At 46.3% G+C, this 15,481-nt stretch overlaps 1 protein-coding gene across 4 annotated transcripts in view; it reads right to left on the bottom strand.

Moving 5' to 3' along the window:
- Positions 1–107: 107 nt before the first annotated feature.
- nbeal1 (neurobeachin-like 1) overlaps positions 108–15,481 on the bottom strand; it is a 33,813-nt gene continuing 18,439 nt past the window's right edge. For 3 of the 4 annotated variants that reach the window (XM_034677590.1, XM_034677593.1, XM_034677591.1), the window contains 34 exons: positions 15,226–15,403; positions 15,011–15,144; positions 13,869–14,028; positions 13,676–13,778; positions 13,433–13,592; positions 12,720–12,878; positions 12,389–12,548; positions 12,103–12,191; positions 10,994–11,602; positions 10,223–10,398; positions 9,841–10,129; positions 9,460–9,768; positions 9,222–9,371; positions 8,884–9,041; positions 8,676–8,800; positions 8,083–8,209; positions 7,612–7,996; positions 7,436–7,531; positions 7,218–7,342; positions 6,996–7,136; positions 6,786–6,916; positions 6,425–6,534; positions 6,199–6,316; positions 5,991–6,088; positions 5,788–5,904; positions 5,613–5,702; positions 5,423–5,532; positions 5,151–5,323; positions 4,965–5,059; positions 4,761–4,877; positions 4,291–4,452; positions 4,013–4,161; positions 3,784–3,919; positions 108–2,884 (listed from right to left, as the gene is read on the bottom strand). In XM_034677590.1, coding sequence (XP_034533481.1) covers positions 2,801–2,884; positions 3,784–3,919; positions 4,013–4,161; positions 4,291–4,452; positions 4,761–4,877; positions 4,965–5,059; positions 5,151–5,323; positions 5,423–5,532; positions 5,613–5,702; positions 5,788–5,904; positions 5,991–6,088; positions 6,199–6,316; positions 6,425–6,534; positions 6,786–6,916; positions 6,996–7,136; positions 7,218–7,342; positions 7,436–7,531; positions 7,612–7,996; positions 8,083–8,209; positions 8,676–8,800; positions 8,884–9,041; positions 9,222–9,371; positions 9,460–9,768; positions 9,841–10,129; positions 10,223–10,398; positions 10,994–11,602; positions 12,103–12,191; positions 12,389–12,548; positions 12,720–12,878; positions 13,433–13,592; positions 13,676–13,778; positions 13,869–14,028; positions 15,011–15,144; positions 15,226–15,403 — 5,523 coding nt within the window. In that variant the 3' untranslated portion in view covers positions 108–2,800. Of the gene's footprint in view, positions 2,885–2,915; positions 3,920–4,012; positions 4,162–4,290; positions 4,453–4,760; positions 4,878–4,964; positions 5,060–5,150; positions 5,324–5,422; positions 5,533–5,612; positions 5,703–5,787; positions 5,905–5,990; positions 6,089–6,198; positions 6,317–6,424; positions 6,535–6,785; positions 6,917–6,995; positions 7,137–7,217; positions 7,343–7,435; positions 7,532–7,611; positions 7,997–8,082; positions 8,210–8,675; positions 8,801–8,883; positions 9,042–9,221; positions 9,372–9,459; positions 9,769–9,840; positions 10,130–10,222; positions 10,399–10,993; positions 11,603–12,102; positions 12,192–12,388; positions 12,549–12,719; positions 12,879–13,432; positions 13,593–13,675; positions 13,779–13,868; positions 14,029–15,010; positions 15,145–15,225; positions 15,404–15,481 lie in introns of those variants that run through there. The other variant, XM_034677589.1, reaches the window with a different exon arrangement.

Below are 15,481 nucleotides of genomic sequence, written 5' to 3'. Positions count from 1 at the left end.
GTCTCTGGGTGTTATTAGCAAAAAATGACAAAGATTAAAAACCTACCAGACCAAGCTTCACTCTTCTGTTTCCGGTACAGGTCTTAAAAAGGATTAAACACAAATCCTTTTAAATTTAGACAAGACTTTAATGATCATTTTCCACTTGTGTATACAAAGCAGTTTGTACAGATTAGGGAGCCAAGTTAAAACAATTTGTTACAATTTAGTACCTGGAAAGTGCAAAAGTACATTTTCAAATACGCAGAAATAAAAATCATGCTGTACATTATATACTGTATTCATAAATAATCACAGATATACACACATCCATTTGGTGACAGTCACAGAGAATGTTGCTAAGACACAAAATAGTACTTTGTCATGTTGCTTTGAAAGTCCTCTAGTCTCGGTTCCTCTCGTGGAGGTTTAACTTCTGGAATGCTGCTTTAATTTGTTTTTATTGTTTCCGGTAAAGTCAAGGGTGATAAGCTTCAGCGATGAGGGACACCTAGCTCTACTGTATGTTAATCACACACTGGGATAAAGGCACTCCGTTTGATGCAAATTCAAACAGTGGTCTTTTGTCTGAACGACAAATGAGGATGAGTGAAAGAAAAGAAAAAGAAAGCTGCATTGAAAGACATTTTTATGCACCTTTTACAGAAATCTCTTCAAGAAGGACACAGATTGGTCTTTGCACTCTTCTTTCCTGTGACATTTAAATAAAACTAATTACAGTATCACATAAAAATAGGGTCGATCCTCCCGAACACGTGACTTAGGTTCACAGAATCAGAAACATGAACGATGAAATCACAATTTGGCTATAAAAAAATACACATGCATCGTCTGCATATCGTCACATACTCACTCACACACGCACAGGTATGGTGCAAAAATATAAACCACACAGTCTCATCCACAGGAGCTTCCTACTGTGGCTTTGTTTTGTGTGAGTCTGATATCACAGGGTTCGCATTCGCACACGCAACGACATGTATTTTTAGCGACGAACAAGGCATGCTAACTGTCATGAAACTCTAAAAATCAGTCACTTCACGATGAGCAGGAACGAATATGAGAGGTAAAAAGCAACACAGGATGAAGCTCATGAAAGCGTCGGGTAGTTTCACTACAGGAAGACTAGAGATAGAGGCATGGCTTACAGGAAAAAAACAGGAAGTAAGCGTTGACAGCCGCCTGCAGAGGGAGCTGTATTGCTGTTAACACTGACATCTCATAAAGCCCTTGAGGATTTCTTCCGTCTCCTTCTCTTACAGGTGTCTGAACAGTCTATAGAGGTTTCAACTTGTGTCAGTAAGATGTGGTTTAAAAAAACTGCTACTTTGACTTATAAATAAACATTTTTTTTCAAGTAACTTTGAACTTCTTTTTTTTTATGCTCAACTGTGATGGAAGCGTCTTGTGTTTGAGAATGTAGTGTGTTCTCTAGAGTGCGTATATTTGTCTTTATATAACTTAAATAATAAAGTAGAGAGTCCCTAAAGTTCTGTAAAGGTGGTATTTTTTTATCTTGTGCGCACAAACTTAATAGCTTATATCCAACCTCAACAGGCCATCTATCCTGATATCAAGAGTAGCATATTTAGCCTCTAACGGCTACCTTTGTGATAGTAAAAAGCTAAAGATAATGCTTGATTACAGAGAGGAATAAATAAACTAGCTGTTGAACAGCACTGCTCCACCTTGGGAATCAAAAAATATGCTATGATCTTTCAAGTAAAGCAAAACGCAAAAAGTTCAGAGATTCTCTGAGACATACGAGAAAGAAAAAAGAAAGTTTACCACAACATTTATGAACATTTATCTTGACTACATTGCGCGCGCAAGATAACACCTTGTCTGCACAAGATTATACCTTGTCCACACCTCATAATACTTTGTGCGCACAAGACATTAAGTTGTCTGCACAAGATCATACTTTGCCCGAACAAGATAAGTTGCCTGCACAAGATAATCAACTTTTTAGCACAAGAAAATTAACAATTGCGCACAAGATTAAAAACTATTCCCTTACAGGATTAGGTTCACTACATATGCTCTCTCTTCAGTGGTTTGTAAGATGTTTGTAGAACAAAACAAGATCGCTGCATCCAAGCCTAAAGAACGCACAAGATCCCACGACTGTGTCTGCTACCTAATCTCAAAATGAACCATAAGTGCCATGCGTACACAGACGGATGCCAAATTGATTGGCACATGCACAAATCTGTAAAGAAACAAAAAGAGGAAACACAAACAAAGCGGAGAACACACAGACGTATTTACATTTAGAAAACGCATAGAAAGGCAGAGAGTTTGGTCTTGTGAATGATGGATCTGTCTTACTGCATAAGGCTGCTGTGTGGCAGCTTTGAGGCAACCATGAGAAGGTTCCGCCTTCAGAGTACAGGCCGCCTGTCTGCGTCGAAGGCTAGCTAGAGGAGGGGGACAAAAAGGCCACTTGAAACTATATTTTAAGACAGAGCAATACACCCAAAACACTCGGACAATGAGATGCTAGCTGGATGATCCTGTCAAACTTAAGCTAATCAGGTCAGAGGATACACAGATGATACTGTAGTGCTTGGTTGTGGGGTGGTGGTGCTTGTGAATCCGAAACCACAGCGCCGGCGCTGTTTGGTCAACACAAAGCGTGTACACACGAAACATAACAAATGTGGTGGATTTTGTGAAACTCAACGGTTCACAAAACCGTCTCTTTAAGCAACCTGAATGGTGATCGACAGGTATGACGGCGAATGAGGGATGTGCGTAGAAAGGAGGGAGGGGATCGGGGAAGTGGTTGCGGGCCGTGCTAGGTGTTGTACTCGGTCTCGCCAGAGGTGACGTGGGTCCTCCTGGAGCCCCACAGCTTCCGCGTGAGCTGGCCGAATCGCATCTGGGAAGAGCGGAGGAAGAGGAGGAGGGAGGGGAGAGAGGGGGGAGGTAGAGCGTGAAGTCAAAGGAAACGTAGGGGGAAAAAAAGGAGGAGGGAATATGATTCATGAGTGATTGGTTCATTGAGGTTGGGAGGAAATAAAATCGGGTTAAAGTTGTTTCATTGGATAAAATCAAAAGCAGGAGTGGGATGATTTGAACGCATCAGAGGGGGACTACCTGTATCAACCTCTGACATCTCCTCTAACTTTTATTTACATTATAAAACATTTAAGTCTAACTTGGTGCTCGGTTATTAGCTTGCATTTTCAGATTGTAGCTACATCGTTAGTATGGCTTGGTTTGCAGAAGCGTTAATAAGTTTCACAGCATATTTGTTATATTAGTAGAGTACACTCAAACACGTCACGTAATGACACTTTAGGTAAACAGGAGGGGATGGAGTTCCTCCCGGGTCGATGGCCGAATCAAATCAAATATTGCACGGATGCCGGGTCTTTTGAAAATACAGAATGAGGTAAGCACATGAGTTGTTTTCGTATCACAGTAGTCTGCTCAGCGACATGCTGAAGGAATGTGTTAAATCGGAGTGGCTGCGGTGTGAATGTGTGCATCAGGTGGCTTCAGAGTGTGGCGACAACCATCCCTGAGACGGAGAGAGAGGTGACTGTGATTCGAAAGGTCACTGAGGGGCGTTGAGCCCCGAGTTTATCTGTGTTGTGAGCGGTGCTTGAGCGACTAGGGTTTAAGCGTGTTGGAGGAGGGAGTGAACACCAGCTGGTCACGCTGGTGCAGCAGGCGCGTCGGCGAGCGCGCTCTGAGCGGCGCCATCAGAGGGGAGGCCATGAGCGGCGAGCCCTCCAGGCTCTGAGCGATGTAGTTCCTCAACGAGTTCTTTACCTCCGCCGGCTTGCCCACGCCGATGATGATCAGCTTGCCGTCCTCAAGGCCCACCAGGACGTGGCTCTGCTCTTTGGTGACGGAGACGCAGCGCACCGGGACGCGCATGGCCATCGGCTCGGCGCACAGAGACAAACTGCACAGGGGGGGAAATTAAAACCATTACACTTACAATTTGAACATTAGCATGTTAGCATTTCAGGAGAATCTGTAAAATGTAATGTTTTACCTGTAGAGGTCTCGTATGGACAGGTATCCTTGCTCACTGCCGATGACTACATACTCCCCTGAAACACACATGTCAGTCACCTGCTCCTTTAAGGGCTCACTGCAGAGGCGCTTCCCGTTCACGGAGTAAAGATGCAGACCGTTTTTATCCTGTGAAGAAAGAAAAGAGAGTATTTAGTAAGATTGAAGCTGAATTTGAAACAAATAAAGATGGACATTGTGTCTCCACCTCCTGCTGTATAAAAGTACAGCCAAAATACCAAATAACTGTTACTGCACCTTCAGTGTTGCTTTCCCCTCAACGCAGGTGTGGACCAGCAGGTGACCCTCCCAGGACACGGCCAGGTGGAGGATGGAGAGCGGCAGGGAGCTATCGCACGGAGGCCGCAGGCAACGCATGTACTGACCACGACGCACCGTGTGGATGATCACCGTCCCATCCTGCAAGAAACAGAGAGGACAGATTTGTATTCCTCTGCACTCTGAGAGCTTAAACCAACCAGCTCTGTGGTTCATTTTAGATCAACACATATGCAATAACATTTCACAATGTTTAAATCCTTCAAATCTCTTTACATTCAAAGTCCTACACTAACACCTCCAGAGCACTGAGGTTCAGTCTTAACTTATTTCCTGCTCATAAACACAACATGTGACTGTTTAGTTTCTCCAGAACACACAAGATTAGATCGCCAAGGTCAATTGGAAGGTCAATTTAAAGCACACACACCTATAGAAATAGTTCTTACCCGTGATCCAGAAACAGCCATGTCGAGCTCAGTGCTGATGCTAACACTGACCACCTCGTCTGTGTGACCGTACAGCACCTGCACAGGTTTGGGATGGAGACCGACGGGAGCACCGCCCTACACAAACAGAGGGAACACACATTAGAATGAAAAAGGTTCTTATTTAAAAGGTAGAAAGTTGCAGAGAGCTCAATCTGTCCTTACCTGCTGCAGAACCTGCCACACCATGCAGGTCGTGTCTCTGGAGCCGGAGATCAGGTGGATGCCACAGTGGTCTGTAGACAAGCAGGTCACAATGTCTGGAAGAGAGGGGAAAGAATACAGATTAAGAAACGAATATTAACACATAAAAATAATAAGTTCAGATGTGACAAAGACTCTTGTGTTTACCCATGTGTCTGATGTGCTGTCCCACAGTCTTGCCCTTAACCAGCGAGGTGACCCGCAGGCTGTTGTCCCAGTGACCGCCGCTGAAGAGCAACTTGCCATCGTGGGAGACAACGAACAGCCCGGCTGTGACCTCCACACCAGGAGCAAAGGGTCCGGACAGAAAACGCTGGGTCCTGGGAGAAGATGGAGACAAAAAGAGAGGGACAATGCAGAGAGGACAGAAGCGTTGTGTGTTTTCCTGCAGTAGAAGATATGATGAAGGTTTTTCTCACTTGGAATTAGACACAGTGGGGTCCTTTATGAAGGTGAAGTAGTTGGAGATGTTCTTGTTGTAAGGCAGCCACCCATGGGTCCCAACCAGGTAGTTCTTACTAACCGTCACCTGGAGACAATGCAGAAACAGACGATTGTTGAATCATACTTTAGTTAACAATTATTATTTCTGTTAGCACAAAGACTCACCATGGTGTCGGGGCTCCCTTGAGTGATGAAGGAATGTGATTGGTTCTTTGGCACCACGACCTTCACAAGCGGAACATTGTCACTGATGCCCTGCAACATCATCCAAAGAGAGTTAGCTTCTGTAAAACATGCTTTCATTTTATTCATGAGTAAACAAGCAGGTAGGATATCACACCTCAACAAAAAAGGACTTGAGGTCACCGAGGTGTTCGAACATATTGAGGGGACACGAGTCCAGCTGAGCTTTCCTCTTCTCCACCTCCTCCTGGGACAGACGCACCGGGTGGGGCTCCTGTATCGGCACACAGAGGAGTCTTAATGTGGCAACATCACAAAGAAAGAAACAGAGAGTCGTGCATCTGGTGTGTTTGTCTGCACCTTGAGTAGCTGGCATGGCGTCTGTCCAAAGTTGCTGATCATGCCTTCAACAGCTTTACGCTCTTTTTCATCAGTGAGTGCATCGAGGTCCACTGCACCTGCAACGACAAACACAAGGGCTTATTAGCTGACCGGCACCTAATGGTGAAAGCTGAGTTCTCTAAAGTAACAGGAAATGAAGGTTTAATAGTGGTTATGAGTGTTTTACCTTCATACGTGCAGTAGTAGAAGACGTTGAGTGCCTCCACTGCAGCAGGGCCCCTTTGCTTGAACCCAAAAATCAGATCGATCCACTCATGGAGATGTGCTGATACATACTCTGACTCCTGTCCGAACAAAAAAAAGCACAAAGTGGTTGCAATCTTACAAAGTACACAAACATGGCTGTTGAAATCATTAGAGTAAAGTCACGTAGAACCTCAACTGCATCTCACCAGGGCTTTGCGGTGCTTGTAGATGAAGTCTTCAGGAGACTTGGCCCACTTTGGCAGAATCACGTCACTAACCCTTTCCTTTGAGATCTGAAGACGACCCAGATCGAAGCCTAGGTGACAGATGTAAAAGACAAAGGGGTTGGAATATGAAAGTGAGGGTGTCAAAATACAGGACAATATACAGCCCAATTAAGCCCTTAATTACAGCCCAAATTGCTCAATTATTCTGTGGGCACCAAACTGTTATGTGTTATTAACTGTTGGCTATCTTAATGTTTCTTCCACTTCTTTAAGAAAACATACCAGCCAGTCAAGTGTTCTATATAAAACAAAGGTATACGTTCTACACTCAACCCCTCACCATTTTGATTCTCAAGGAATTCTGGGAAGTAGAAAAACTCTGGAATCAGCTCCTTGACGTCATTGGGGTTGTCCATGAGGGTCTGCCATGTGGCGGGGATGGAGTGGAACTGCCGGTCGGCACAGTCGAACCTTGAGGTACAGATAATGATGATGATGACGATGATAATCACTTTGGTGCTAGCATATGAAAGCAGAGGAGCGGCCTTACCGTCCGCTCTGCAGCTGGATGTGTAGGGAGGTGAAGGGCTCCACTCTGATCAGGTAGTGCATCACACCAGCAGCGTTTGAGTAGTGGGTGCCATAGTGGAACCTGTCAATGGTGCCTGTAGGATCCTCAAAACTTTCATACCTGATGGACGAAGAGATTACGTCACACTTTGAAGCAATGTGTCATGTATGATGATAACTGAGGGAAACAAACAGAGCTTACTTCTCTCGGACAGCCTTGGCGTTGCGTTCATTTAGAACAGCCACAGGCTTCGAGAGGTCCCTGAACACACGGGGATCAGACAGGTTCAGCTCCTCTGAGGTGTAGTCAGCGAGAATCCAGGGAAACTGGTGACACAGAGGAGTTGAAAAAATAGTTAAATCACTCAAAGTAATTCAGGATATGACGTTTTTAAGATGTGGGTTCAGTTGGAGACCTACCACAGGGTACTGGGCCAGGTTGTTGTACGTCCTGCCTGCTATCGTGTTGAGTTGCATCAAGTAGTCAAAGTTGGAGATCTCCCTGTTCACCCATTTCTGTGAAAAAAGAAAGTTTAAGTTCTTATTTGATGTAATTTGGGCATCATTTGGACACAGGGCATGATTAAAGTCCTGACCTGTGTGAGTCCAGAAGCCTTGAGGAGCTCCTGTGGCGATCGTGTCCCGTACAGACTGAGGGATCGCAGCAGCAGCATGCGGCTGTACACCTTGTTCCTCGTCTCTTTCTTGAAATTCAGGAAGTAGTTGGTCTGGTCGATGAGGAAGATCTCCAGAGCCGAGCGGCGGAGGTTGTACCGCCGCAGGTGCACCTCTCTGATCTGAGACAGCGGCCATTTAAAGTCGTGACCCACTCCTTCCTCTTTCTCCTGGCTGCTGTCGTAGAAGTAGATGTGCTGCGTTGTGAGCTCAAGGCGGCCTGGGACCACGTCCACCACCGTCACCAGCTCGCAGTCCTCCCACAGAACCAGCTTCTCCTTCTGGCCCACCTCCTCTGCTTCAACCCTGCAGGATATTTTATAAAAGAGGTTGTGATTCTCGCTCTGATATATATCCTGGGACGATGTTACTCGCTGTAATCGTTGACTGACTGGTTGTTGGCGGTGGCAGGGTCGTCCTCTGGCAGCTCCAGGATGTCGTCCTCTAGGTCGCTGACTTTGACCTGCTTCACCGCCTCCAGCAGCAGAGAATCAGGGTTCACACGCTGCTGATGGACACCTGAGCAAAGCGAGGAAGACAGGAGGATTGAAACCTGAGCGGGATGACTAATATCACACAGCACTTTAAATTCACTCCGAAGCACGCTTGTCTTTTCAGTCCTTGTCTCATTTTTTGTTATAAATAGACCTTCAAGAAACTTCAGACTCCTCTCCTTCAAACTTATTCTCCTAAGTCATTGTGCACCTGACATATGGGAGGTGTTGCTGTAGCTCCTGCTGTTTTTTTTTAATTGAAAAGACACGTGTAGCTTTAGAGGGTGAGCAGACAACAAGGTACCACACCTACGAGAGTCTGAGCAATCTGTTTCCTGACAGAGGAATCCAAGCAGCAAATTCAGTACCTCATTGAAAACGCCAGAAAGTTGAAGTTTTAGTGAAAAATATATATATATATATTGTAGATTAGTCTGTAGGGGCTTGGCTTAGGAAGCTTAGGAATGAGGATTTGACATCTGATGTCTCACCCAGGTTGTCTCTCAAGGCGCTGGCCTCTGGATGCAGGTCAAAGTTGTAGTTCCGGACCAGCTTCAGCCTCATGCGGGAGAAGTTTTCTGCGCTGGACACCCTCCAGTGCATCTCATCCTGCTGCCTGTAACAGAGCGTCACTAAACATCTCTTCTTCTTGTATAATGTAACAAGTAAAGAGAGGTGTAGATACGTTTATGTCAGTACCTTTCAGCCCATGGCCCCCTTTCACACACCAGGCCCCGACGTGCTGCCTTCCACTGCCTGAGGATGGCACTGTGCTGGCTGTGCTGCTGCTTCAACATGCTGTTGTAGCGCAGGTTCTCCTGGCGGCCTCGCCGAGAAAATGGCTCCACAAACTGCTCCTGAGGAGAAAAAAGGGTTTAAGGAGTCAAACTTGGGACCGAAACAGGACGGGAATAATGTGTAAACCAGGGGAGAAAGAGGCGAAACACTGTGCTAAAAGATGGACGGCATGACGGCATTTCACTTTTGGAGGTGTGGCGTCTATTTTTGTATACAGTAAAGGTGCTGCTTCAGCTAACCTGGAAGCGGATCTTGCTCTCCCCTCTCTCCCGCTCTCTCTTATGCAGGTTGACCATGAACGCTTCGTAGCACTCCTTCCAGTACAGCGCCATGGTCTCGTGGCCCTGGCTGAACATTTCAATTTCATACTGCTTCATGTATGGAATAATCTGAGGATGAAAGTTAGCAAAAACGTGTGTTATATTGACCATTCATGCTAAGGAAAACAACAACACAGTGTTCATTCCGGTCACGTACGTATTTGTCGAGGTAGACGCGCCACTCGGGTGAGTTGCAGTACAGCTGGAAGTCCTCGAAGAAGGACGGGCTGCCGTTGGTGTCGGGGAGCTGGGGGAGGTGCAGCTCCATGTAAAGGAGGCGGTGCACTTTTGAGAGGAGTGTTCGCAGCAGAGGAACAAGGAAGGAGTATGTTTCTTCAGTTTGCTCCTGGATGGAGCGCCGCAGGATGCCTTCAATCTTGCCTAGCAGGTAGCAAGCCTCATCCTGACTGGAGATCTCTTTGGTCTGAAGGATGCCGTTGAGCTTGGCGGTGGCCATTGCACAAACCTGAAACAGAGGATGCTCATTATTGTGTTTCCTTTCAGTAAGAAAGGATGCATTAAGAAGGGGAAGGCTCACCTCAGGGTCCTCTTGTGCCATAAAACCCAACAGGAGCCTGAGTCCAACTTGTGAGAGCTGGAACCACTGAGTGCCAGACGTATACCACACCATGAGGCTGTCCATGAGCGTCACCGTCTCCTCAAGCACCTTCTCCGTCCACAGAGCCGGATTGATGAGGCCCTCGGCTTGCAGGAAGTCTTGCACCATGTGCAGCAGCCGCACCGCATTCTCGGTATGCTGCGGCAATGTGGCGGCAGACGCCTCGCGGTTATCGCTCACCGCCCACTCCAACATACGCTCCATGAGGCTGGAATTAAAAAAAGACAGAAAGAGAGACAAAGTAAGGACGCATTCAACGTTACTGCACCTGAATGGACTTATTTAAGAAAAAAAGGCTGACCTCAGTTTGATTTGGTCGACCGGGAGGAACAGCTCATTGGCTGTTCCCAGTTTGGTGAGAGCTGAGAAGACCTGGCCGCGCTCCAGCCACGCAGAGTCATCAGAACCTTCGACTCCACACCACATCACACAGAGTATGATCTCAAGCAGCATGCTGCACAGCTCCTCTTCTGCCCGCTAGGGGGCGGCGACACCAAAGAAACAAGAGAGGGTTATTTGATTGCACTGGAGCATGCAGGAACGGAATAATAACATAAAGAATCTCATGTTACGTCCTCTATATGCAGATACTACTCCTTAATTCAGAACTTAATGCAGTTAATTCCTCTCAAAGCCCTCTGACAGCCTGACTTTAAGTACAATCCCCCCTCTCTAATCTCCAAAGCTGCGCTTCAGTCCCAAAGTAGCGCTTATAAAATGAAACATTTATTCTACATTTGACAGCTTCCTGCTGCTGGAGGGGACAAGTTCTCTCTCTCTCTCTCCAAACCTCAACGCGCCAGGAACTCCCTGTAACGACTAAAAGAGTCCATTAGATGAAAGTCAGCGCCGGGCTCCCTGAGGCGGGGATGACATTTCACCCACTGAGAGGGAAGCGCTTGGTGTACAGCAGTATTAAGACGAGCCGGGGAATGTGTGCTATAATGTGACATAAACACGCTCTGCTTTACTCTTTAATTAAAAACTATTTAAAGGCTTAATTTAGGGGATGTCTCTCTCATAATAAGACACATCTTCAATAAGTATTACCCCCCCAGGACTCAAACCTCACCTCTACATTATTGAAGGACTCCCCCAGTGAGATGTTGTCACTGAACAGGAAGCTGTCTTCAGTCAGAGAGGAAGTCGCGTCTCGATCCCCAGAGCCTCCCGGGAAAGGCTTGGAAGTCTCCAGCGGTGACGGCGTGCTGGGCATGCTGCCTGGCGTTTGGCTGCCACTCTCTGCTCCCTCATAGGCCTGCAGATGGGACAGATCCAGCATCAACCCGCCCGACTTCCCCACCACCCAGGGCTTGACGTGCAGCTGCGGCTCGGCGGACGCGGAGGAAGACGGCGTGTCAAGCAGCGAGATGACGTCCCCGTTCTCCATGCTGTCCATGGAGCGAGTGTCGCCTATGCTGAGCCGGTCGTCCTCCAGGCGGTCCAGGCGGCCCGTGCTCCCTGTGCGCCCTCTCCTCTCCAACGGCAGCTCCAGCCGATTGGTGCTGCTGCCGCTGGTGGGTCGGTTCAGGTCCAGGCTGCAGGTGCTGACAGTGTCTGCACTGCGCAGCGGCAAGGCGCCTTCGCCCCGGAGGTAGAGCCGCATCAGAGTGTCCTGCCAACACTGCTGACGAGAAATTTGGACGGCAGCGTCCTGTTGGGATTGTAGGAGTTGGTACACCTGAGAAAAAAGGGAAAGCACCTGTTCTTTAGCACTTATACAAACAATAACAAAGGGTCTGTTTGTTGTGATAGTAAAACACATCCGGTGTACCTCAGGGATCAATAATTAGGACCCTTCATATTTAGTTTTTTGTTATTTTCTAGGCCAGAGTTATACTAAGTAGAATTGCGTTGCGGTTCTGCTCACCCTGTTGGGATTCTACTTCGCATACCCCAATGTTTACTATACATCTGTGGACATTTGATGTCAACAAATCAACATGGTAACATCAGGTAGCAGTAACAAAGCCCTGAGCAATGTGAGTCTAAGCAAAGGATGTGTAAGTGAATAATGGATGAAGGGGGGATGAAAGGGAAGAGGAGGTATAGACAGTTGAAAGCCTCTGGCGATTCCAATCAATTGCTGGAACCTCGAGTCATTTCCCGTGTCGGCTGCTGATCAATAGAGATAATTAAAAGGGTGAGCGTTGGCAGGTTTGAGTGCGGGTGTTTCCTCACCCTTTTGCAGACGATGAGGCGTACTCTCGGTCCGGCCCGGTGAGTGAGCTGCACCAGAGATATCAGGTCTTTGTAGTTCACAACGTTATCTAGAGATTTCAAAACACACACACAGAGGTTTATTCAGCTTTAACTCAAATATATGTGATGTCTATACAAGGTAATATATGGAGTTAAATTATGGCAAATCTATCCCTCTCTGATCAATAACAACAATACAGGGCTCATAAAATTGATTTCATTAATTCGATTGAAAAAATAAAGAGGAAAAGAAGGAATAGCATACCTGTGTGGAGGACCTGGTTGAGGAGGCAGCGGATCAAAGTGGGAGTGATGTGGAGTTCAGAGAATAGCAGCGACAGGCCTCCATAACCCGCCTCCCTCAGCCGCAAGCGCTGCTTGTTCCTCTCGTAGACGCGGTCGCAGCGTAGCATGCGCTCAAACAGCTGAGAACAATTTTTAAAAAAGGGAGGAGTCAGTTTCTCTTTGAATGCACATATCTGTATGTTTGCATGGTGGCTAGCTAACTTAGATGCTTCGTCATGAAACAGGAAGTCAATGTTACTCCTCCATACAGGGCCTTGATTATTGCTGATACTAGGAAACCATTCACCCACCTTGAAGACGAGCTCTCTGAGTCTATCCGAGTGCTTGTTGTTGAGGAGGAGAGCGTAGCAGGAGTCTGCCGCGCCGGGTTCAAAGAGGAGCAGGAAGATCTGGTCCTTAGCTGGGCTGCTTTGGAGAAGGCTGAGCAGCAACTCCAGCAATCCACACAACTGCAACACACAGAATAACAAGACTGTGAAAGAGAGACGGATTCAGAGCAATGGTAAAAGGATTGTATTGACTGTATGCTCATAAAGTGTGATGTAAGCTCCCACATATAGTACAGCGGTGTAAGAGGATATGCAAAGTGACAGACAAATGAAAAAAGAGACGGGACCAAAAGAGGGAAAAAAGGGGGGATGAGGTGTGACAAGAGGAGGAAATGGATTTCACAGAACAGCTGACAGAAACAGAGTCCTGTGAAAGCCTCGTTTGAACAGGTGACGGACGCTTGAGGAAAACAGTCAAATGAAGGGGTTTGTTGCAGGAAACAAGTCGCTGGTGTATAATGCTTACGGGGAGGAAAATGTGTGATAATGCAGAGAAGCTGCCAGGCGGGGAAATGAACTGACAGCTTCCTGCTGTAAGTCTCAAAGGGACACATAATCCTGTAGTGAGAGGTCGTCTTATTTTACCATTACATCCTCAAATAGTAACAGTGGTTGGCCTTGAGCATTTGAAGAACATGAGTTACTTTCATTTCTTTGAAGTTAGCCGGACTGACCTGATCTTCATCCCCAATAGCAGCAATGTATCCCAGAATGCTGTGCATCTCCTCCTGCGACATGCCCTTACTGATGTAGTACTTAATAAGGCCGCACAGAGACGCACGGATGGTTCGAACGTCATCCTCACTCAGGTCGCCGTCTTTATTGATGTTCCTCCTGAAGCACAAAGAAGTAGAAACCGGTTTTAAGGAGAGAGAACACATGCTGGACAAACCCAATTCCCTGGACTGAGCACTGACCCGTAATAAAGGCGCACGGTGTCAAAAAGAAACTGAACGCCGTATCTTTTCCGGAACTGCTTCCTGTTATCCTTTATGACCGTGGACATGTACTGGATGTGACCTGCATTGGAAGAATACGACATTTGTTGAAACACACAACTCACACTGGCTCACACACACACATTAATAATCACACACATGGAGGTCTGACCTATGCGTAGAGGGAAGTCTCCTTTGTTCCAGATGTTGAAGTTGAACAGCAGATGCGTGTGGAGCTGCTGCAACAGGGCCTGGTGCTTCTCATATGTCACCTGCTCTATCAGGAGCTGCATGGCGACCAGGACGCTGACATCCACGTGACCTGTTGGGAGCTTAACACGTACAAAAATGATGGATTAGATTTGGTACTATTACTTTCATTTGCTTGTCCATTCCTATAGTTTTTTTTCAGTGGCCTTGTCCTCTTCCATAGTTTTATGACCAAATTTGTTCTCAAGATGAAGAAGGTATCTGAATGAGACCCAAAGAGCCCCCCCCACCCCCCCAAAAAACAGACCTAAAATGTGTTTATAAGTGTTATTTATCCCCTCTAAAACATGATGAGGCTTGTTAGCTAACATGCATATAGCAATGTCTGACACCTTTGATTTGCATGCACAAAGCAGATAAAGATAATACTGGAATGAGTAAACATTATCAGTTTATTTAGACTTGTAAGATCTGCAGGGTGTGGTTGGTTCACCAGCAGCAACATTTCCCTTTTATCTACGTCTCTGTGGGGGCTCTTATTTTCCTGTAGTGTGAATGTTAATTGTGAGGTATTTCCACCCCGAAACACAGCCGATAAAGAAACACTGAGACTGAGTAATGACTCAGACGGAGAGAACCAGACTGAAGACTGGGACAAAAGCTGTCTGAGGTCATTTGTTTTCACAGGGGGAGCTCCAGCTGAATTCATACTTCGCACACTATGTATGTCTCACTGTGCGGGCAATGCATTAAAAGCTATAAATGACTGTATGCTAGATTTAAAAATTAGCTTAAAGTCAGTCGTCTGGTTGAGGTTAATCCAGTTTAACTAGTAAAAGGAACAAAAGAGGCTTACGTTCTTTTTTTGCGTGGGTAAATATTATGTTGAGATTTGTGTGAGAATGGCAGGGCCCCAATTAAATAATGAGCATTGTTTTGAGGTTGCAAACTGCAGGGAGATGACCGGAATTGATGTTTCTGATTAACATTTTCTCTTGTTATAATGAAGAATAAACTTTAAACTAGTATACTGAGCGTATACGGTGCAAACAAGTCACCTTACTTATATTAAATATGTAAAAGAAGCTAGGATAAGGCAGAGACCTTTTGCAGTAGCGCTCCCAGTGTAGCCACCCCATGCGAGTGGAGCAGATTCTCCTGGTTGATCAGATGTCTCTGCAGGAAATGCTTCAGCACCAGCAGGAAGGTGGCCACGAGATTTTTCTCCAGGCGTGCCTCTGAAAGAAAAAATTACAATTCAAATTGATCTGACTAAGTTCCATTATTAATTTCACAATGAGAGGAAATACTCAACACACCTGATGATCTGTTCGATGGGAGGATGACCCAATCTCCATCGGCTGGCGTGGTCACATCAGGGGTGATGAAGTCCGACCCAGCAGCAGGATCATTGCCTTGTTGCTCCGGTGTCACAAGGGACAGCTGCTCCAGTATGGGGAAGAGCACGGGCAGGCCGCCTACACAGTTGATCATATCCTGCAACAGATGAGACGTCAATTTGTGTTTAAGTCTAGTCAATAAAGTTATCATGTTAGCATTAGCTGTATGCATCCT

This window comes from Notolabrus celidotus, chromosome 24 (assembly GCF_009762535.1).
Source record: "Notolabrus celidotus isolate fNotCel1 chromosome 24, fNotCel1.pri, whole genome shotgun sequence".
NCBI classification, from domain to species: Eukaryota; Metazoa; Chordata; class Actinopteri; order Labriformes; family Labridae; genus Notolabrus; species Notolabrus celidotus.
This window is presented reverse-complemented; position numbering and strand designations above follow the sequence as displayed.